Source organism: Triticum aestivum, chromosome 7A, assembly GCF_018294505.1.
Source record: "Triticum aestivum cultivar Chinese Spring chromosome 7A, IWGSC CS RefSeq v2.1, whole genome shotgun sequence".
Lineage (NCBI taxonomy): Eukaryota > Viridiplantae > Streptophyta > Magnoliopsida > Poales > Poaceae > Triticum > Triticum aestivum.
In genome coordinates this window covers 108,450,137-108,474,827 of record NC_057812.1, presented here as the reverse complement: position 1 = coordinate 108,474,827, position 24,691 = coordinate 108,450,137, and the positions used below count along the sequence as shown (strand labels likewise).

Below are 24,691 nucleotides of genomic sequence, written 5' to 3'. Positions count from 1 at the left end.
TCTACTGTTCTCTGCTTGCTTCCCCTGCAACTTAATCAATGTAAAATGTCAGTCCCAAATTTATGAACAGTTGTATGTTCAATTGAATGTCCTGCCTCAGAGAGCAATTAAGCATTTTTTTCAGTACGCACGAAGTTAACTTCAGTCTGCTATTCCGTAACAAGTAGAGAGGAGAAGAAATATGCAAACCTCAGGTAAGCCTATTACCTAAGATGAATTTCTACTACCCCATTTGTCCTTCCTCTTGTATGGAGCACATCCTCCTGCAAAATATCTTGAAATGTCAAAAATGGAAGTACCGCTGACATAACAGTGCACAACAACAAATTATCCATGATTTCATATGCAGACTCTAGAGCATCTACAGTTAACAGAAATATGAAGAAACCCACATATAATGGAAATTAAACATGTAACTTTCAGTTTCTATACACTTAGATAACCTCAAACTCAGATGAAGGTTTCAGTACACTGACAGCGAGCATTAGAGATATGCTGCTGCAGCGCATTACATGAGAAAACCACTAAATACATCTTCGGTGATGCAATTATCTCAAAGAGACTGTAGGACGCGAAAAGGAAATGCTCTATTCCAGTGGATTCTTTCCAATCAACAACTATCTAACAAACAGATATACATGCATGTTACATATAGTTGCTTCTCAGTATAGCATGAAACTTGCAAATCAGCTGATCTGCAGGTAACAAATTTGAAGTCCATTTTCTTAGTACACAATCAACATCCGCAAACTATCTCCCGCACTGATTTGGTCCTCTCGGCATTCATCCTGTTCTTTCCATACCTAACTCCCAAGCCGATCTCTCACGAATACAAGGTGTAGAAATCATATCCATCGCCAAGTGAGTCGAAACTAATTCCTAGTTCTGGTGTAATAACACTTTGTGTTGGCTCCTCCACGTATTTGCGAATCGACACCTCTTGTGCACTCATCCTAGAGGGGCACGGCATCCTGTCGGGTGGTGCACTGCGGAGACGCAACCTGAATTTTTCAAGCAAACCATTACTTTTCATTAGGTTCAACTGCAAAGTATGACTGTTCAAAGTAATTTCCGGACTAGGAGAACTAACAAGTTATCTGCACTTCTGCAGGAACAAGTTCCCATGGGCAGTGAACTTGATTTAAATCTCTCTAGGGAGAAGGAAAACTACAATACGAAGATATAGACCATACTACAACAGTCTAACATCCAGCCATCTACAACAAAATGCAGAGAAATTGGGTATGCATCCAGCGCATACCTTTTTGTCCAATCGGGCGCCTTGGGGTTGAACCTGTCGGACGACTGGGAAGACCGAGCATGCCTCACGCCACCGGCGCATGCCGCCCTGCGACTCCTCCGGCCGGCGACACCCAACTTGTTGCCCTTATTAGATCCTGCGTTTGACTCCTCCAGCACAACAGCGCTGGCTTCTCCCGTCCGCAGCACAGCGAGAGGGACCGGATCTGGGTGTTCTAGGCTGTCGGCGAACTCCTCCCGGAGTGGGAACCTATAACGCACCGCCGGTCGTAGTGTCAGCCCCAAGTTTAGAAACAAACCTCTGCAACCACTAGACCTAAATCGAGGAATGATGCACTTACCTGTCATGGCATCCAGCAAAAGCAAAGACCAGCATCCACCATTAGTTCGTCGCCGGCGGGAAGCAGCGGCCGCCGCAGCTGAAAACCGGATTTTGGGAGGCTCCTTGGGCGGTGCGCGGATGGGAGTGGGCTGTGTTGGCGATTGCTGACGTGGTTTATAGAAACCTTTTTTTTTAGTTCGACATTCAGCGTCTCAGCATAAAACGAGGCGTTCTAGTCCACGGACCAGGACCCCGCGCCTGACGGAACGCACTATTCCATACAGTATACGGGCCGTACGTCCTTTTTTCCAGCGCTTCCTGTCAAGCTGTCAGACCAAATTACTCGAATCCCAAACGAAGAACGAACGCCAGCGATTTCGGGCTCAGCTGGGCTCGAGCACCGAATCGCCGCTCTCATTTCGCTTTCTAACTTACTATGACTAGATTACATGCATAGTATGTTCCCTTTTCGACCAGGATAGGTTGTATTCTATGCGCCATTATAATGCAACATTTGTATTCTCCTTTAATTTTTTGTTACTCTTTCCAATATGCTAGTTTTAATTAGGATATCCGTCCTCCAATTTGTTCCTAGCTTCTGAACTCTTCCATGTTTAAACAGATTGATGGCTGGACCGCTGGAGCCAAGCGTACAAGGGTCTCAACTTTGTGACTGTAAGGGGTGCAGGTCATGAGGATCCTCTCCGATGCATCGCCTCAAATAGGCGCTTACACTCATAAAATCATTCTTGGCCGGGAGCCCAATGCCTGTGCTGTCTGATCTATGCAGCGATGTGTAATACTCCTTCCATTCTAAAATATAGTACGTCTGTGCTTCCTGAGATCCAACTTTGACCATAAATTTAACCAACGAGACCGATTGCGGTGTGAGAAAAAATTATATAATTAAAAACTACTTTTGAATAATTCACTGGTATAACTTTTGCTCCCGCCACAGTCGTTCTCATTAGTTAAATTTATGGTCAAAGTTGAAGCACAGGAATAGAGAAATTAAAGCATTATATTTTGGAACGGAGGAAGTATGTTGGGACACAGTTGATTCCAGACACGACCAGCGTCACATGATTCCATCTCACAAATTCAGTTCAGTAGCTGAAACTCCACGCATAACTTTCACAGTATAAGGATGGCCATATCTGTTGTCATCTGTAAGTGCTATTGCCACCAATCCCCTAAGACAGGGAACATAACCGGGGAATAGTTTTCCTGCCATTGATTTGGCACTGCGACATGCCTGTTAATTTAATGTGAAACTAAGGATAAAGATGGATCGAATTTCAGCGTTGTCTTATATGCCATTTATAGCAAGGATTACGTCCATCTCAAATTACATCAGTATCTAGACAAATCTAAGACAAGTAATTTGGGATGAAAGAAGTAAGTAGCATACAGTCTTTCATTTTTCATATAATGTTGTTGCTACTGTGATGTCTAGACTCGGATAGCAGGAAGTACTCTTGCTGTTTTCCATATGTAGAGGCTGCATCCATTGCAATTACATGTTTCAGTGTGTGTTAAATGTTCCATGGCTATCCAAACTCCAAATTCCTTACATAGTCCATTCTATCCAGCACTCCTTTTGCAATCGTAGCTCGGCAGATATTCAGGACCCGCAGTTTCTGGATACTAGCCCTTCCCTCACGTTGCCTCCCCCTAGGCGACGCCAAGGGTCCCTCAACCCTAGCACCGCAGGGACCCCTCCTTCTGTCGCCGCTGCCACCGGCGTGGGCCGCGGTGGCGGCGGGCTCGGTGCCGAAGGCACCTGGGCGGGTGGATGCAGCACGATCTCATCTAAGGCGACAGGGGCGGCCCCTCTTGTGAGATCTGAAGGTGGCGTCTGGGGCGGCAATCCCATGCCGTGCGGCGGTGGCCAGAGCGCCATAAGCCGACGGAGCGGCGGCCCTGTGGACGGCGGCGGTGGCAGCACCCCATCCGTTGGGGTGGCTGATCTGTGCGGAGATGGTGACGGCGGCGACTGCGGATCCGCGGCGGGGTGGCCTTCCGCCGACCGGCGGCGCGTGGAGGGACCGGCGAGGATATGACAGATCTCCGCCGGATTACCGACGACGGCGTTCGTCTTCGTGGCGAGACTCCGTTCGGTTCCGGCCAGCCGTGAGATCGGGACGACGTGTCTTCCGGTGAAAATCGCGACTGACTGCGGTCATGGTGGACGATGGCGTCTTCTCGGACGTCATTCCCTTCTCGAGGCATCGTCGTTGCAGGTCACATCAACCTGATCGGGAGGTTCCGGGGGAAACCCTAGATCTGGGTCTATCGGATCGGAGGATGGCGACGTTTTTGATGTCGTTCTCCCTCCTCGGGGCATCGTTTTGGAGCAAGTGCTGGCTGGAGGAGGAGGAGCAGCGTGGCATCTGACACGTTGACAACGGCGGGTCTCGGCGGCATGGAGCAGCGGGGTCTCGTTGGTGGGCGTGTGATGATGGACGAGCGCATGATGGTGGCGTCGTCTGGCGTCGTGGTGACGCCGATGGCAGCTAGACTGGTCAAGATTGATGCAGCAGTACAACACTAAAGATGGATTGATGGCAGGTGGCTGCGGCGGCCTCATACCCGGCAGGCGTCCTGGTTGAGGAGTACGCCGGACTAGTGGGTGCCCCATACCCGGCAGACGTCCTGGTTGGGACCTTAGGTCTTAGATGTTAGGTTTGGCTGCGAGGTCTGTTTGGCATTAGGCCCGGATTTTCAGCGCTCGTTCATCAACTAGATAGGAGTAGCGACAGATGTTGTTTAGACGGTGCTTTAATCTTACTGTTATACTCCCTCCGTTCCAAAATAGATGACTTAATTTTGTAGTACAAAATTGAGTCATCTATTTTGAAACGGAGGGAGTATGACTTTGTAAGGTCTTGTGTGAATAATTAATAAAGTGGCGCATGCATCGCCCAGATGCAGAGGCCGGGGGTTATCCTCATTTTCTAAAAAAAAATCTAGAGTGTAAAATGGCCACACTGCTCACTGGAATAACTGCACATGGAGCAGCTGGTGAAAATAATTTCAATGGGTTCCAAAAGCAGATCCCGTTTGTAGCCATTAGATATCGTCACTTGTGATGATCATCGGTCTAATGATACTAAATGGTTGGAGTAGCCGATTGATGCTCGTCTATGAGCAAGGAAAGAGGTGATCCAATCATGGATACTTGAATTATTATTTTAAGGTATTTCTCTTATAAAGATAGATAGACTTCCCATGGCTGAACCATGATCGGTCTCAACTATGAGCAAGCTTCTGTGATTCCATTTATGACCAGTCTCCTGAATATATTGATTTTTTCCCTTCTGGAAACGGGTTAACCCAGATTCCATTGTCATACAACAGATGCAAAATCCCATGGTCAACATATTGTTATTTTTTATTAGTTTGATTTCAGAGGGGAACGATTTGCTTACCTTTTTGTTTGCAAGAATTTAATCATTTTAAGATCAATTCTTCGGCTTGTGCAACCTTGTGTTCTCCAGTATGTTTTTGGTTTCTCTTTCGCTCAAATAACTCTCTGTAGCACCAGCTGCTAAATCCACACACTTAAATCTTTTCACAGATGAACACCTCACTTTCCACCAGGACTTTCCAGAAGAACTTTGCTACTGTGGCACAGTAAGGTTTACAATTTTGATCATATTATAGTTTTCTCATTAGTGAGGAATTAGTGTTAGAGCTTTAATGAAACACGCATCATCCTCCACCAAGAAAAAAAAGCTAACCTCTTTTACGTTATTTTACTTCTCTTTTCATATTGGTCTCACCTTTCGACAAAAAAGTCGGTTTGATGTTGTCGAGTTCTTTCCGACCAAGATAGGCACTCCGAAGAATGGAAATTACTGTATTACAAATCATTGGTGGCCTGTTCGGAGCACATACAAATTATACACAATTCAAAAAGGACCGTTGTTCAATCATATCACACTTGCAAGTAGTTGCGTACAAGGCACAAACCCCGTTTCTTGATTTTGTTGAGGAGTTCTGCATGCATATGCTGCTATGATGAGATATTTCACAGTGCTTTTGTTGCTGTCGATTATCTGCCGCATAGTTTGATCTTCGGACTTCACAGACAGCTGATTCACCATCCACTAGTGTAACTTTTTTTTTGGGTGCAGAGGCTGGAGAAGTGAAATTCTTCCCTATTTTTAAAGCTCGTCCCGCTCACGCGACGCGCCCCGCGAGCGCGTCTCAGGAGATCTAGCTAGATCGGCCACCAGCGACTCCCACTCTTCAACGTCTCCTTCCCCTCGTCGCCACCGGAGTGCGCCCGTCAGGCGAAGCCCGTGCGGCGCGGGCGGCGGCGGGGCTCTCCCTCCTTCCTCTTGTCCTCGTGGCGGCGGCACGGGTCGGCTGTTCGTGGACAAGGGGCGCCTGGTCCGGCTGGTCTCCCGGAGGCGAGGACGGCTGGATCCGGAGGCGACTGGGCTAGGAGGAGGTGGCACGGTGCGGCGGCGCTGGTGGCGGGGTTTCGGTCGGGGTCGTCTTCGATTTCGATCTGGATCTCCATCGGGCGCGTCGCAGTCGCCAGAGGATCGGCGGCCGTGTCACCGGTTCGGCGGTGGCGCGGCCCGATCTGGGCCCAAGCGTGGGATTGGTCTCCGGGTCGCGGTCGGCGCGGTGGTGGGTGCGACACGTCGGCAGCTGGGTGGATCTGCGGATTCTATCCTGATCTGCTACCTCCGGGGGAAACCCTAGATCGGATGATCGGATGACGGCGATGCTCCGGTGCCGTTTCCTCTTTGGGAGCGTCATTCTTGGAGGTACACACGTGATCGAGGGACCAGATGACAGATTCTTTGATGGAGCGGTGCGTCATCTCACTCATTGATGGCGGCGGGTCTCGGCGGCATGGCGCTGTGGTGAGTCGGCATCCGATGCGTGGAGATGGACTCGCGCATGTGGGTGACGCGGTCTGGCGTTGTGATGGCGTCGACGGCAGCCAGACCGGGCAAGGTAAATGCAATAGTACAACTCTGAAGATGAATTGGTGGCAGGTGGCTGCGGCGGCCTCATACCCCGCATGTGTCCTGGTTGAGGAGTGCGCCGGACCGGTGAGTGACCCATACCCGGCAGGCGTCCTGGATGGGATCTCAGATCTTAGATGTTAGGTTTGGTTGCGAGGTCTGTTTGGTATTAGGACCAGACTATCAGAATCCCCTTATCAATTGGATAAGAGTAATGACAGATGTTGTCTATACAGTGGCTTTAGTCTTATTGTTGTATTACTTTATAAGGTTTTGTGTGAACATTTAATAAAGTGGCTGCATGCATCGTTCAGATATAGAGGCAGGGGGTCTTCCACCTTTTCTAAAAAAAACTAGTGTAACTTTTTCTCAGAGTTTCCTGCCTTGTGTGAAATGTTAATGTCATTCAGCTTGTCTTGTCAGCGCCCGCCCTCATGCATGAAACTTGCATCCAGTGTGGGCGCAACCAGTGGTTTTTGACATGCGATTGCAGCGTACATTTGATAAGTTGGCCAAACTCTCTAGCGTGCCGTTTGCAGTTTTGGCCGCATGAAGCTGCAGGTATGTTTCCTTGTGTTTCTTTCTCACCGGATTAGGTTTTCTTGATCCAGTTTCAACAAGTATTGCGTCACTGAACGTCTCACCTTTCGAATCATTTGTTATTAAATAATTGCAACCCACTACCTATTTTTCTAGCACATGCAATTCCTCTGCATCATCAAGCAGATGCGAGCCCTTCACATTCCATTTTTCAACACATGCAAACCCTCAAGCACATGCAAGTCCTTCACTTCATCAATTTTTTTCACCAACAAATCAATCCGCCGAATATCACAAGCCATTTTAACATGCAGTCAGCCCTCATTTACCGCTAGGTCTGCTACCGTTGATATATGGTGAGGATGTGGAAGAGACTTATTCCCGTATCAAGGCGCGGAGTATTATCTAGTTCTTTTAAAACTCAAGGGCAATGTGGTCATGTACACTTTGTGGATAATGAGACGAGAGATGACATACTACTTTGTTGATATGAGACTAGAGATGATACATAGCGATGAATCAGTGCGGGTGTTATTGTCGAAATGTGAAAGATGATACACTCACATGCTAGTGTTAGGTTCGTGGCTCACACAACAGCCTAGCTATAGAGCCTAGGGACTACAAAAGTAGCTGCTCCGATCATGCGCCTTCTCTTTTCCTCTCAGACTTGGCCACCCACGAGCAAATATTTTTATCCCATCATCAACCATCCGGTAAGTTCGGCTACAATTTTGTTATGCAGATGTACTTTTACCTACCTCTAGTGCCTTCATTTTTCATCTTTTAGGTCTCTTTGATTCATATGAAAAGTAGAGGAAAATCATAGGAATAGATTTTTTAAATATAATAACCGTTTGATCAAAGGTACGTACCATTGGAAAACTGAAAGATTTATTTCCTTTAGATTGAGTTCCATAGATAAAACGAATGAATTTAGGGCCTTTTTGTTTCAAATGTAGGATTATAATCCTTTAGAATTATTATTTTCGATGGAATCACTGGTACTACATTTCATAGGAAATCTAGCATCCACTCAAACTTCTTGGACAAAATCCTTTGTTTTTTCCATCATTGCAATCAAACAACATCAAATGTGCATGGCATTCCAATTTTGTGTTATTTTTATTCCTGCGTTTTTAGAATCATGCGAATCGAATCGATGCACCTAAACTCCTTTTTTATATTTATATGCACGAAAAATGAGACAAGGGCCATAAGTAGCATATTAGTTTTTAATTAACTTCATATTATCTTACTTTTTGCGCAATGAACTTCATATTATGTTTGCATAGGGTGTAATCTTAATTTGATCATGCATTTAGGATTCATATGATTTTCCTACTCATGTGAATCAAACACCCAATTCCTCGGATTCTTATGTTTTTACAATTCTCTGTTTTGTACATGCAATCCTATCATATTTCTGTGTTTCTAAATCCTGCAAATAAAATAGGCTCTTAGACTTGCCCACTCATGAGCAAAGATTTTTATACACCCGATTAAGAAAATTTTTAGAACATGTTATGTTTTTGAACGGAGGGATGAAATAGCATTCTAGTAGCTAGCTAGGCGAACAGCTTGTGTGAAATTTAAGAAGGCGAAGAGGAAGTCAGCTACTGGTCCACACCCATAGTATCGTCATGTTCTACTCCCTGATCTATGTTAGATCATGTCCAGCCGTGCCCCCCCCCCCCCCCCCGGGGGGCGAGTAAAATCGCCGCCTGAGGGCGACCCGGCATTAAAATCGGCATGGAGGCTTTCGGGTTCCCAGCCGCCGGCCCCAGGGTTCTCCCCAGAAGCCGTTTAAAAAAAAAAGAAATTCGGCTAAAGTTTGGCAAACTGGACATATATTCGGCTAAAGTTCGGCAAACTTGACAAATATTCGACATTACATAACAAAGTTTTTTTAAAAAGGCGGCAACTACAACTACGGGGCGACGAAGTCGCTGAGCACGGCGAAGTCGCCGCCATCCCCGCCGTCGTCCTTGTCGGCCTTCTTCTCCTTGACGCAACCGCCCCTGCTGGACCCCTGCCCGGCGTCGCCCTGGCGGACCGGTGGTCGCGGCGCGTCTTCGTCGCTGTCGTCGAGGACGACGACGCCTCCCTCGTCGCGCCCATGGCGCCGAGCGGCGAACCTGTTGGATAACGTAGTAATTTCAAAAAATTTCCTACGCACACGCAATATCTAGCACAACGCGGTTGATGTAGTCGTACGTCTTCACGATCCGACCGATCAAGTACCGAAGGCACGGCACCTCCGAGTTCTGCACACGTTCAACTCGATGACGTCCCTCGAACTCCGATCCAGCCGAGTGTTGAGGGAGAGTTTCGTCAGCACGATGGCGTGGTGACGATGATGATATTCTACCGACACAGGGCTTCGTCTAAGCACCGCTACAATATGATCGAGGTGGATTATGGTGGAGGGGGGCACCACACACGGCTAAGAGATCAAGAGATCAATTGTTGTGTCTTTGGGGTGCCCCCTGCCCCCGTATATAAAGGAGTGGAGGAGGGGGAGGGCCGGCCCTCTCTATGGCGCGCCCTAGGGGAGTCCTACTCCCACCGGGAGTAGGATTCCCCCTTTCCTAGTAGAACTAGGAGCCCTTCCAAGTAGTAGGAGTAGGAGGGAAGGAAAGGGAAGGGAAAAATAGAAGGAAGGAAGGGGGCGTCCCCCTCCCTAGTCCAATTCGGACCAGCCCATGGGGAGGGGTGCGGCCACCCTATGAGGCCTTTCTCTCCTTTCCCGTATGGCCCATTAAGGCCCAATACGAATTCCCGTAACTCCCCGCTACTCCCGAAAATATCCGAATCACTCGGAACCTTCCCGATGTCCGAATATAGTCGTCCAATATATCGATCTTTACGTCTCGACCATTTCGAGACTCCTCGCCATGTCGCCGATCTCATCCGGGACTCTGAACTCCTTCGGTACATCAAAACACATAAACTCATAATATAACCATCATCGAACATTAAGCGTGCGGACCCTACGGGTTCGAGAATTACGTAGACATGACCGAGACACGTCTTCGGTCAATAACCAATAGCGGAACCTGGATGCTCATATTGGCTCCTACATATTCTACGAAGATCTTTATCGGTCAAACCGCATAACAACATACGTTGTTCCCTTTGTCATCGGTATGTTACTTGCCCGAGATTCGATCGTCGGTATCTCAATACCTAGTTCAATCTCGTTACCGGCAAGTCTCTTTACTCGTTCCGTAACACATCATCCCGCAACTAACTCATTAGTTGTAATGCTTGCAAGGCTTATAGTGATGTGCATTACCGAGTGGGCCCAGAGATACCTCTCCGACCATCGGAGTGACAAATCCTAATCTCAAAATACGCCAACCCAACAAGTACCTTCGGAGACACCTGTAGAGCACCTTTATAATCACCCAGTTACGTTGTGACGTTTGGTAGCACACAAAGTGTTCCTCCGATAAACGGGAGTTGCATAATCTCATAGTCATAGGAACATCTATAAGTCATGAAGAAAGCAATAGCAACAAACTAAACGATCAAGTGTTATGCTAACGGAATGGGTCAAGTCAATCACATCATTCTCTAATGATGTGATCCCGTTAATCAAATGACAACTCATGTCTATGGCTAGGAAACTTAACCATCTTTGATTCAACGAGCTAGTCAAGTAGAGGCATACTAGTGACATACTGTTTGTCTATGTATTCACACATGTATTATGTTTCCGGTTAATACAATTCTAGCATGAATAATAAACATTTATCATGATATAAGGAAATAAATAATAACTTCATTATTGCCTCTAGGGCATATTTCCTTCAGTCTCCCACTTGCACTAGAGTCAATAATCTAGTTCACATCACCATGTGATTTAACATCAATAGTTCACATCACCATGTGATTAACACCCATAGTTCACATCGTCATGTGACCAACACTCAAAGGCTTCAGTAGAGTCAATAATCTAGTTCACATCGCTATGTGATCAATACCCAAAGAGTACTAAGGTGTGATCATGTTTTGCTTGTGAGGGAAGTTTAGTCAACGGGTCTGCTACATTCAGATCCGTATGTATTTTGCAAATTTCTATGTCAACAATGCACTACACGGAGCTACTCTAGCTAATTTCTCCCACTTTCAATATGTATCCAGATTGAGACTTTGAGTCATCTGGATCAGTGTCAAAACTTGCATCGACGTAACCCTTTACGACGAACCTTTTGTCACCTCCATAATCGAGAAACATATCCTTATTCCACTAAGGATAATTTTGACCAATGTCCAGTGATCTACTCCTAGATCACTATTGTACTCCCTTGCCAAACTCAGGGCAGGGTATACAATAGGTCTGGTACACAGCATGGCATACTTTATAGAACCTATGGCTGAGGCATAGGGAATGACTTTCATTCTCTCTCTATCTTCTGCCATGGTCGGGTTTTGAGTCTTACTCAACTTCACACCTTGTAACACAGGCAAGAACTCCTTCTTTGAATGTTCCATTTTGAACTACTTCAAAATCTTGTCAAGGTATGTACTCATTGAAAAACTTATCAAGCATCTTGATCTATCTCTATAGATCTTGATGCTCAATATGTAAGCAGCTTCACTGAGGTCTTTCTTTGAAAAACTCCTTTCTAACATTCCTTTATGCTTTGCAGAATAATTCTACATTATCTCTAATCAACAATATGTTATTCACATATACTTATCAGAAATGCTGTAGTGCTCCCACTCACTTTCTTGTAAATACAGGCTTCACCGCAAGTCTGTATAAAACTATATGCTTTGATCAACTTATCAAAGCGTATATTCCAACTCCGAGATGCTTGCACCAGTCCATAGATGGATCGCTGGAGCTTGCATATTTTGTTAGTACCTTTAGGATTGACAAAACCTTCTGGTTGCATCATATACAACTCTTCTTTAATAATCCATTAAGGAATACAGTTTTGTTTATCCATTTGCCAGATTTCATAAAATGCGGCAATTGCTAACATGATTCGGACAGACTTAAGCATAGATACGAGTGAGAAACTCTCATCGTAGTCAACACCTTGAACTTGTCGAAAATCTTTTTGCGACAATTCTAGCTTTGTAGACAGTAACACTGCTATCAGCGTCCGTCTTCCTCTTGAAGATCCATTTAATCTCAATGGCCCGCCGATCAATGGGCAAGTCAATCAAAGTCCATACTTTATGATCATACATGGATCTCATCTCAGATTTCATGGCCTCAAGCCATTTTGCGGAATCTGGGCTCATCATCGCTTCCTCATAGTTCGTAGGCTCATCATGGTCAAGTAACATGACTTCCAGAACAGGATTACCGTACCACTCTAGTGCGGATCTCACTCTGGTTTACCTACGAGGTTCAGTAGCAACTTGATCTGAAGTTACATGATCATCATCATTAGCTTCCTCACTAATTGGTGTAGTAGTCACAAGAACATATTTCTGTGATGAACTACTTTCCAATAAGGGAGCAGGTACAATTACCTCATCAAGTTCTACTTTCCTCCCACTCACTTCTTTCAAGAGAAACTCCTTCTCTAGAAAGGATCCATTCTCAGCAACGAATATCTTGCCTTCAGATCTGTGATAGAAGGTGTACCCAACATTTTCTTTTGGGTATCCTATGAAGACGCACTTCTTCGATTTGGGTTTGAGCTTATCAGGTTGAAACTTTTTCACATAAGCATTGCAACCTCAAACTTTAAGAAACGACAGCTTAGGTTTCTTGCCAAACCATAGTTCATACGGTGTCGTCTCAACGGATTTAGATGATGCCCTATTTAACGTGAATGCAGTTGTCTCTAATGCATAACCCTAAAACGATAGTGGTAGATCGGTAAGGGACATCTTAGATCGCACCATATCTAATAAAGTACGGTTATGACGTTCGAACACACCATTACACTATGGTGTTCCAGGTGGCGTGAGTAGTGAAACTATTTCACATTGTTTTAACTGAAGGCCAAACTCTTAACTCAAATATTTTACCTCTGCGATCATATCGTAGAAACTTTTATTTTCTTGTTACGATGATTCTCCACTTCACTCTGAAATTCTTTGAACTTTTCAAGTGTTTCAGACTTGTGTTTCACTAAGTAGATATACCCATATCTGCTCAAATCATCTGTGAAGGTCAGAAAATAACGATACTTGCCGTGAGCCTTAACACTCATCGGACCGCATACATCAGTATGTATTATTTCCAATAAGTCAGTCGCTCGCTCCATTGTGCCGGAGAACGGAGTCTTAGTCATCTTGCCCATGAGGCATGGTTTGCAAGCATCAAGTGATTCATAATCAAGTGATTCCAAAAGTCCATCAGCATGGAGTTTCTTCATGCGCTTTACACCAATATGACCTAAACAGCAGTGCCACAAATAAGTTGCACTATCATTATTAACTTTGCATATTTTGGTTTCAATAATATGAATATGTGTATCACTACGATCGAGATCCAACGACCATTTTCATTGGGTGTGTAACCATATAATATTTTATTCATGTAAACAGAACAATAATTTATTCTCTTACTTAAATGAATAACCATATTGCAATAAACACGATCAAATCATATTCATGCTCAACGCAAACACCAAATAACATTTATTTAGGTTCAACACTAATCCCGAAAGTATAGGGAGTGTGCGATGATGATCATATCAATCTTGGAACCACTTCCAGCACACATCGTCACTTCACCCTTAACTAGTCTCTGTTCATTCTGCAACTCCCGTTTCGAGTTACTACTCTTAGCAACTGAACCAGTATCAAATACCGAGGGGTTGCTACGAACACTAGTAAAATAAACATCAATAATCTGTATATAAAATATACCTTTGTTCACTTTGCCATCCTTCTTATCCACCAAATACTTGGGGCAGTTCCGCTTCCAATGACCAGTCCCTTTGCAGTAGAAGCACTTAGTCTCAGGCTTAGGACCAGACTTGGGCTTCTTCACTTAAGCAGCAACTTGCTTGCCATTCTTCTTGAAGTTTCCCTTCTTCCCTTTGCCCTTTTCTTGAAACTAGTGGTCTTGTCTACCATCAACACTTGATATTTTTCTTGATTTCTACCTTCATTGATTTCAGCATTACGAAGAGCTTGGGAATCGTTTCCGTTATCCCTTGCATATCATAGTTCATCACGAAGTTCTACTAACTTGGTGATGGTGACTAGAGAATTCTGTCAATCACTATTTTATCTGGAAGATTAAATCCCACTTGATTCAAGCGGTTGTAGTACCCAGACAATCTGAGCACATGCTCACTGCTTGAGCTATTCTCCTCCATCTTTTTAGCTATATAACTTGTTGGAGACTTCATATCTCTCAACTCGGGTATTTGCTTGAAATATTAACTTCAACTCCTGGAACATCTCATATGGTCCATGACATTCAAAACGTCTTTGAAGTCCCGATTCTAAGCCGTTAAGCATGGTGCACTAAACTATCAAGTAGTCATTATATTGAGCTAGCCAAACATTCATAACGTCTGCATCTACTCCTGCAATAGGTCTGTCACCTAGCGGTGCATCAAAAACATAATTCTTCTGTGCAGCAATGAGGATAATCCTCAGATCACGGATCCAATCCGCATCATTGCTATTAACATTTTTCAACATAATTTTTCTTTAGGAACACAATAAACTGGGAGCAACATCGCGAGCTATTGATCTACAACATAGATATGCTAATACTACCAGGACTAAGTTCATGATAAATTAAAGTTCAATTAATCATATTACTTAAGAACTCCCACTTAGACAGACATCCCTCTAATCTTCTAAGTGATCACGTGATCCATATCAACTAAACCATGTCCGATCATCACGTGAGATGGAGTAGTTTCAATGGTGAACATCACTATGTTGATCATATCGTACTATATGATTCACGCTCGACCTTTCGTATCTCGTGTTCCGAGGCCATATCTGTTATATGCTAAGGCTCGTTCAAGGTTTACCTAAGTATTCCGTTGTGCTGCAAACTGTTTTGCACCCGTTTGTTATTGAACGTAGGAGCCTATCACACCCGACATCACTTGTGTGAACTAGTAACAAAGAAAATCTTCACGCAACACGCACAGTTCAGGGAGACACTTACTTGAAATTAGTGGATCATCTTATTTACTACGTACCTCGTAGACGTAAAAAGATGCGTTACATAATCAACATCGCATGATTTAGTGTACATCTTCACGATCGACTGGCCAAATCACGATGACTCTCTGATGTGATCTTCACAAGATCGTGATGGGCTAATCCATGATCTCCTCGTCACTTCTCGATCCACCAGACCTCAGCGAAGTAGTGGCATGAGTTCTTGAGCACAACGGCATGGGGACGGTGTTGGTGAAGAACAATCTTCGCAGGGCTTCGCCTAAGCACTACGAGAACTATGACGGAGGATAAACTAGAGGGGACAGGGTTGCCGGCACACGGCTTGGTGTTTCTTGATCTATCTTTGGTGCTAGCCCTACTGTAAGTGCATCTAGTGCCAGCCCTAGTTGGTTTTGGAGTATTGATGACAAACCTAGTTGAGGGACTAATGTGTTTGTGAGAATTGCAGGATAACACAGGTAGAAGTCCCTCATTGATTCGGTTTTCCTACCAGAGATGACCCGTAAAAATGTATGAAGACATTAAAGTCAAAGGTGGTATATGAAGATATTCACATTGAAGACTATGACAAGAGAAGACACCACATGAAGCCTATGGAGCTCGAAGACTTAGATCTTTCGTAGTTCTCTTTCTTCTGTGTTGAGTCATAGGAACCACCGTACTGTTAAGTGGGGTCCAAGAGAACCAGTCAGAATGACTGAAGTGATGCTTAAACAAAACCTATGTCTTCGAGTGAAGACTTTGAGAGCGAATCTTGTCCAGAGTCGGGCAAGTCAGCTTTGCTTGAAGCCCAAGTAAAGTTGTCGTGTGAGTTTAAAATCTGATCGTTGGAACACGTGTCAGTTCCTTAGTGACCCAGGGTCATTTCGGACAAATCAGGTCGGGTTGCCAAGTGGCTATAAATAGCCCACCCCTTACAACCATAAACGGTTGGCTGCTCAGATTCAGAGTACGGCTTTTGTCATTTGAGAGCAACCCACCTCGAAGCCTTTGAGAGAGAATTCCTTGCGAGGATAAAGCCCTAACCACCCAGAGCCAAAGAGAATTAGGCACCACTTAAGTCTTCTTGTCTGTGTGATCTGAAGACTTACTACACTTGAGGACTGTGCATCCTCCAGCCGGTTAGGCGTCGCGTTCTGATCATCCAAGAGACATTGTGGATTGCCGGTGAACGAAGTCTATGAAGGTTTGGGAGTCTACCTTGAAGACTTACCAGAGTGATTGGGCGAGGTCTGTGTGACCTTAGCTCAAGGGGAATACGGTGAGGACTAGGTGTCCTGAGCTGCGTGTTCAGGACTGGGTGTCCGGGACTGTGTGTCCTAAGGTTTAAATACCTAACCGCCCTAACCAGACGTACAGTTGTCACAGCAACTGGAACTGGCCCAACAAATCATTGTCTTCAGCGAGTCACTGGTTTCATCTTCCCTTCCCTTTACTTACTGTTACTCCTTGTGAAGTCATTGTATGTTCGCACTATCTTTTGTCTTCACTGAGTGACTGCGTGTTCTGTGTGGCTTCACAATATCTTCCTACCTGATCCTTACTACATTGCTGCTATTAGTCATTGTGCTTTCACTCTATTGAATACTTGACTATGGCTTGCCTAGTGTAGTCTACCTTCCGCTACAGGGTAATAGGTTTATTTCTATCGTTTGTCTTCATAACTTCCATGTTTTAAAGACTTTCATAAAAATCGCCTATTCACCCCCCCTCTAGTCGATATAACGCACTTTCACCTACCCCTCTATTTATAAGTTGAGCCCTGGGGTCAAAACTTGGAGTAAAAACCTCCTCAAAGTCGGTTTCACCCGAAAGGAAAGAGTCCTTCTTGGACTCCAGGGCTAGATGCCAGGGTTCCCGGTGTCTACCCCCTAGACGCCAGGGTTCCTGGCGTCTAGCCTCTGGTCTCCGCAAAACTTCCTTTTGCACTTTCCAAAAGCCTTGTGGGCTTTACCCTTTGGCCTAGATAAAGTGTTCTCGTCCCCAAACATTTCGAGAAACATCCGGAACCCCTTCCGGTGAATTCCGGAACCCTTCCGGAGATCAAACTCTACTATCCACATATCAATCTTTACTTCCGGACCATTCCGGAGTTACTCGTCATATCTGTGATCTCATCCAAAACTCCGAACAACATTCGGTCACCAACATACATAACTCATAGTACTATATCGTCAACGAACGTTAAGCGTGCGGACCCTGTAGGTTCGAGAACTATGTAGACATGATCGAGACACCCCTCTTGTCAATAGCCAATAGTGGGACCTGGATGCCCATATTGGCTCCTACATATTCTACTAAGATCTTTATCGGTCAGGCCGCATAACAAAATACGTTGTTCCCTTTGTCATCGGTATGTTACTTGCCTGAGATTCGATCGTCGGTATCTCAATACCTAGTTCAATCTCGTTACCGGCAAGTCTCTTTACTCGTTCCGTAATACATCATCCCGCAACTAAATCATTAGTTGCAATGCTTGCAAGGCTTATAGTGATGTGCATTACCAAGTGGGCCCAGAGACACCTCTCCGACAATCGGAGTGACACATCCTAATCTTGAAATACACCAACCCAACAAGTACCTTTGGAGACACCTGTAGAGCTCCTTTATAATCACCCAGTTACGTTGTGACGTTTGGTGGCACGTCTCCGCTGCGTGCCCCGTCTTCGATGGAACTGAATATCCCTACTGGAAGAATAAGATGCGCATGCATCTTGAAGCCATTGACGTCGACCTATGGTATGTCGTCAAGAACGGCGTTCCCAAGGCTGGAGAAGGTGTCACTGCTGCTGATGTCAAGAAGTTCATTCAACTGGACTCTACTGCCAAGAATATCATCTGTGGTCATCTGACCAAAGGACAGTATGGCCGTGTGAGTGCTTTGGAAACATCTAAGCTGGTCTGGGACTGGCTCTCCAAGGTCAATGAAGGCGTCTCAACCCAGAGAGATCAGAGAATCAGTGTCCTTCGCAACCTCTTCAACCGCTTCAAGAGAAATGACAATGAGAATGTACAGCTCACATTTGACCGACTCACTGACATCACAAATGAGCTTCAAGCCCTCAGCGCTACTGAGATCACCAAACATGAAGTCGTCAAGACACTACTGAGATCACTTGATAGTTCGTTTGACACCCTAGCCCTGATGATTCAAGAACGTCCTGATTTCAAGACACTCGATCCGTCTGACATACTTGAGAGGCTCAACACACATGAGTTTCAGCTTTCTGAGAAAAGAGATATCTACGGTCCAAACTATGGGCGAACTCGTGCCTTGAAGGCAAAAGCTGTCTCCTCATCTGAAGAAGAATCTGACAGCAGTTCGGATGATCCTGAAGACATTGGAAGGGAACTTGCTATGCTTGTGAAGAAGTTCCAAAAATTCACCAAGAAGAAAGGTTTCAGAAAGTCTTCCCGATCAAGCTCAAGGAATGATGAAGCTTCTGCTCACGACTACAAGAAGAAAACATGTCACAAGTGCAAGAAACCTGGCCACTTCATCTCTGAGTGTCCACAGTGGGACAATGAGAACAAAAAGAAGAAGAAGAGCAAGGAATATGACTCTGACGACAAGAAGAAGAAGAAATACTCAAAGTCTTCTTCCAAGTCTTCCTCAAAGTCTTCATCACACAAGAAGAGCTCATCTGGCAAGGCACGTGCGTTTGTTGGCAAGGAAATGGATTCAGAGGAGGAGTCCGCTTCTGAGGAGGCGGAGGTGGAGTCTGAGGAGGAGTCCGATTCAGGCGTCGCAAGTCTGGCTACAGCATACGTTGCCAAGTCCATCTTCAACACTGAAGACAATGACTTCATCACCGACACCGATGCAAATGACAAGGACTACTCCGCTTCTACCTACTGCTTCATGGCACGCGGTGCCAAGGTAAACACACGCACTACTCACTATCAAACATCTAGTGACGATGACTCTGATTGTGGTTCAAAACCCAGCTACAAAACACTTGCTAAAATTGCAACTGAACAACAGAAAGCTATGGAACATATTCAAAAACTGTTAGACAGAAGCGATGATCTGTTAGGTGCTGAAATGACTCGATCTGAATCCTTAATTGAAGACATAAAAAATCTTCACGTTAAGTATGAGGAACTTGAAAGTCGTCATGAAACTCTCTCAACAACTCATGAAAAGCTTTCCTATGATTATCTTCAAAGGAAGCAAGATCTTGAGAAATTGAGAGCGGCTCATGAAGATCTTCAAAAGGAAAACGAGTCACTTCGCGCCGAACAGATCAGCTCCGCTCAGGAAGGATTTGAACCACCATGTCTTAAATGCATTGAGCGTGATAATGCTACTACTGTTGCTGAATGTTCTACTGCTGCTACTGTTGCAATATCTTCAACTGTTGATGTGGGAACTAACCCCTCTGCTGAGGATTCCACTGCTATTGCTGATGAGAATGCTAGGTTGAAGACATTGCTTGAAACAGGGATGTACAAAAGTCTTAAAGGGCATCAGACACTATGTGATGTCCTCAAAAAGCAGATTTTGAACCGAAACCCGAGGAAAGAGGGTGTTGGGTTCGTAAGGAAAATGAATGCTGATGGCTCTTACTGGAAACCTGAGCAGTACCCCAAAACCACATGGGTTGCTGCAAAGGAATTTTCAGCAGATCCATCCACTCTATCTGGGTTCACTTGTGCTAACCCCATTGTCATTGATGAATCCTTTGATGCAAACTATAAACTGTTTAAGAATCAGAATGGTGAAGTGTTTGCCAGGTACATTGGTACTAACTGCAGGAATGGACCGCCTATGAAGAAGATCTGGGTTCCGAAAAGGTGTCTGGAGAATCTTCCTGTGAATGTCATCATGACACCTCACGTGAAGAAGACAAACCTCAGACCAAAGGCTTCATACGGTCCAAAGGCTTCATACAGACAGAGGACTCACCTGAGTCGCACTAACGCAAATGTTTTGCAGGGAAACCATACTCAGGCATATGAATATGAGAGCGGTTCATCAAACCGCCATGTTCATAAGACCAAGAACTATTCTGCTTATTCTTATGAGTACTATTGTCCGCCTGCAAGACTGTTTGCTAGGGCTCCAAAGCCAAAGTTCTCAGATGCTGCACTTAGACTTATTGCTTCTAAGCCACCCTTGAAGATGTGGGTGGCTAAGAAAGCTTAACTCTCTTTTGCAGGGAAAGGTCTCCAGCAGAAAACCAAAATCGTCTGACGCTATTGCTGGGGACCTTAAACATCTTGTAGGGCGCAAGATCAAATGCCCGAATGGTCTTACTATGTACTTCGTTCCTGAATCGCTTGCTACTCTCCCTATTAGTCCTAATCTGGATCTAAGCTTTCATAACCCACTGGTTCGTCAAATGTTTTTGCTTCACAATGCTCTTCGTGAAGCCTATCCCCCTAACTGCACTGTAGGGTACGACACCAGCGTCTTCAGAATGGATTATTGATAGTGGGTGTACAAATCACATGACTGGCAAAAGAAGCCTTCTTATGGACTCAACCTTACGTCCATCCGACAAGAGCCACATCACATTTGCTGACACTGGTAAAAGTAAGGTATTGGGTCTAGGTAGAGTTGCAATCTCAAGGGATCAACACATGGATAAAGTCATGCTTGTTGAATCCCTTGGCTTCAACTTAATGTCTGTCTCAATGCTTTGCGATTTAAACATGATCGTAATATTTGGAAAATATCGTTGCCTTGTTCTAATGGAATCTGACAAGTCTCTAGTATTTGAAGGGTATCGAAAAGATGATTTGTACGTGGTAGATTTCTCAGCAGGACCACAGCTTGCCGTATGTCTTCTAGCAAAAGCTTCAGAATGCTGGCTCTGGCATCGGAGGCTTGGGCATGCTGGCATGAGGAACCTCCACACCCTGGCAAAGAAGAAGCATGTCATAGGCATCGAGGGCGTCAAGTTCAAGAAAGATCACTTATGCGGTGCCTGTGAGGCAGGAAAGATGACGAGGGCCAAACATCCCTCGAAGACAATCATGACCACTACTCGACCCTTCGAACTGCTTCACATGGATCTTTTCGGTCCCACTCATTACTCAACTCTTACTACTACTGCTTGTCTCTATGGCTTTGTCATTGTTGATGATTATTCTAGATATACTTGGGTGCACATAATCCTTTACAAGACTGAAGTGCAGGATGTCTTCAGACGCTTCGCCAATCGAGCAATGAACAACTATGGCGCCAAGATAAAGCATATCAGAAGTGACAATGGCACTGAATTCAAGAACACTGGCCTTGATACATATCTTGATACCTTGGGCATCACACATGAATTCTCAGCCCCGTACACGCCACAGCAGAATGGGGTCGTCGAACGCAAGAACAGAACACTCATTGAGATGGCCAGAACGATGCTAGATGAATACAAGACTCCAAGAAAATTCTGGCCTGAAGCCATTGATACTGCATGCCATACAATCAATCGTGTTTATCTTCACAAGCTTCTGAACAAGACATCTTATGAGCTCCTTACTGGCAAGAAGCCAAATGTCAGTTACTTCAGAGTATTTGGCGCCAGGTGCTGGATCAAGGACCCACATCACACCTCAAAGTTTGCACCAAAAGCACATGAGGGTTTTATGCTTGGATATGGAAAGGATTCGCACTCCTACAGAGTCTTCAATCTCTTTCATTACAAAGTGGTTGAAACAGTGGATGTGCGGTTCGATGAGACCAACGGTTCACAAAGAGAGCAACTGCCAAATGTGCTAGATGAAGTTCCATCCAGTGAATCAATCAAGCTAATGGGAACTGGAGAAATTATACCTTCTGAAGCTCATCCTGAAGAAGAACTTATCATCTCAGCACCTGATCAACATGAAGACAATGCTCAGCCTGAAGACATTCCTTCTAACAACGACAATGATCAGCAAGAGCAAAATCTTCGCCCTGTACATCCTCGCGTTGCCAATGAAGTGCAGATTGAAAGAATAATTGATAGCATCAATGCACCCGGTCCACTCACTCGTTCAAGGGCAACTCAGCTAGCAAATTTCTGTGGGCACTTCGCATTCGTCTCAATAACAGAACCCAAGAAAGTTGAAGAAGCCTTCATGGAACCTGAATGGATTCAAGCTATGCAAGACGAGCTTCAACAGTTTGAGCTGAATAATGTATGGGAACTGGTCAAGCGTCCCGATCCTCGGAAGCACAACATAATAGGCACCAAATGGATATACCGCAACAAGCAAGATGAGCATGGTCAAGTTGTCAGAAACAAAGCTCGTCTCGTTGCTCAAGGATATACTCAAGTGGAAGGCATTGACTTCGATGAAACATTTGCTCCTGTGGCTAGACTTGAAGCCATACGCATACTGCTGGCCTATGCAAATCATCACAACATACTTCTTTATCAAATGGATGTGAAGAGCGCCTTCCTCAATGGCAAGATTGAAGAAGAAGTGTATGTTGCACAACCTCCTGGCTTTGAAGATCCAAAACATCCTGACATGGTATACAAGCTCAACAAGGCACTGTATGGCCTCAAACAAGCCCCTCGGGCCTGGTATGACACACTCAAATACTTCCTGAAGAGCAAAGGCTTCATACCTGGTTCTCTCGACCCCACTCTCTTCACGAAGACATATGATGGTGAACTGTTTGTGTGCCAAATATATGTGGATGACATTATCTTCGGCTGCACCAATCAGAAGTACAGTGAAGAGTTTGGATATATGATGCAAGAGCAATATCAAATGTCTATGATGGGAGAGCTGAAGTTCTTTCTCGGTCTTCAAATACGACAGCAACGCAACGGCATCTTCATATCTCAAGAGAAGTATCTCAAAGATTGCCTGAAGAAGTTCGGTATGCAAGACTGCAAAGGCTTCACGACGCCAATGCCAGCCAAGCATCATCTGGGTCCTGACGACAATGGTAAAGAGTTCGATCAAAAGGTATACCGCTCCATGATTGGTTCTTTACTTTATCTATGTGCATCTAGGCCAGATATTATGCTTAGTGTTTGCATGTGTGCTCGATTCCAAGCGGCACCAAAGGAGTCGCATCACTTAGCTGTGAAGCGAATTCTTCGATATTTGGCTCACACCCCAACTCTAGGATTATGGTATCCAAAGGGCTCAGAGTTTGATCTGGTTGGATTCTCGGATGCTGATTATGCTGGTGACAAAGTTGATCGCAAGTCTACATCAGGCACATGTCACTTTCTGGGACGATCACTTGTATGTTGGTCTTCAAAGAAGCAGAACTGTGTATCTCTCTCCACTGCTGAATCTGAATACATTGCTGCTGGATCTTGCTGCGCTCAGCTTCTGTGGATGAAGCAAACGCTCAAGGACTATGGCATTCATCTGAAGCAAGTGCCACTCTACTGCGACAACGAAAGCGCCATCAAGATTGCCAACAACCCAGTTCAGCACTCGAAGACAAAGCACATTGAAATTCGTCATCACTTTCTCAGAGATCATGTTGTGAAGGAAGATATTGATATCATACACGTCAACACTGAAGAGCAATTGGCAGATATCTTCACCAAGCCCTTGGATGAGAAGAGATTTTGCAAGTTACGGTGTGAGCTAAATATCCTGGAATCCTCAAATGTCCTGTGATCAGGCACACATCCTAACCCTTATGCATATTGATGACTTAGATGTGCAACACACGAAGTAAAGTATATCTTCAATCAATGAAGACATACATTCTAAGTGTGAATACATTAATGTGGAATTTGACTTCGGAGCGCCACGATAATTGTGCGCCGTGTCTGGGTCTAATACTTCCTATACGGTGGGTAACGCCACCACCAAATGTTCTATTTTGAAGTGTTTCACTCATGGCGTTACCTTGCTATGTCTTCACATTTGGTTTGGCTTCAATCTCAACATGTCTTCATGATTATCTTCACTATGTTGATTATATATATATATACTAGTGTTCTGTCCTCTACAGCATTCACTTATAGCTATGTCTTCTTGTTGAATCTTTTGAACTAAGTGAATGTGATCGGACCCTAACCTCTCTATGCTATCTATCTCAAACTCTATCTCTCCAAATCATATGCATTCTATTGAAACTGTCGAATGTCTTCTCTGCGTCCTTGTCAGCAGAAGATACAAAGACAAACCTTAAGTCCACTTTCAATGCTCATTCCTCCACATGAAACCCGGAGAAGTAGGAACGACCACCCGACAATCCAGGCGTGCGTGGGACGTGGAACAAACCCCAAAATTCTGCATGATGGCCACGTGTTCCTCAGATGCGAATCGCCAGGGGCACCTGTGTAATAACGCAGTGCCGCCCCTGTACCTATAAATACACACTTCACGGCGGTCATTATCTCTTCTTCCACTCTCGCACGAACCCTAGCGCCACCGCTAGCCCTCGACGACGCCGGCGACGAAGCGCTTCGCTGCCGCAACCTCTCCGACGCCGTCTTCACGCCGACCGCGGACATCGTCCTCTCCGCCGTCGCCGTAGGTGTCCTCC

General features: G+C 45.0%; 1 protein-coding gene across 1 annotated transcript; it reads right to left on the bottom strand.

The window, feature by feature from the left end:
• Window positions 1-383: 383 nt before the first annotated feature.
• On the bottom strand, window positions 384-1,743 carry LOC123152226 (uncharacterized). Its single transcript, XM_044571828.1, has 3 exons — window positions 1,602-1,743; window positions 1,262-1,510; window positions 384-1,001 (listed from the first exon to the last, which is right to left on the bottom strand). The coding sequence occupies exons 1-3, from the start codon at window positions 1,634-1,636 to the stop codon at window positions 824-826; spliced, it is 462 nt and encodes a 153-aa protein (XP_044427763.1). The 5' UTR covers window positions 1,637-1,743; the 3' UTR covers window positions 384-823.
• Window positions 1,744-24,691: the final 22,948 nt, after the last annotated feature.

Excerpts from the sequence above, each read along its gene's own strand:
- LOC123152226 (XM_044571828.1), bottom strand. The coding sequence starts at position 1,636 with ATGCTGGTCTTTGCTTTTGCTGGATGCCATGACAG. Across the intron at positions 1,511-1,601 it reads TTTGCTGGATGCCATGACAG|GTTCCCACTCCGGGAGGAGT; the intron begins GTAAGTGCATCA and ends GGTGCGTTATAG. Across the intron at positions 1,002-1,261 it reads GCGCCCGATTGGACAAAAAG|GTTGCGTCTCCGCAGTGCAC; the intron begins GTATGCGCTGGA and ends TGAAAAATTCAG.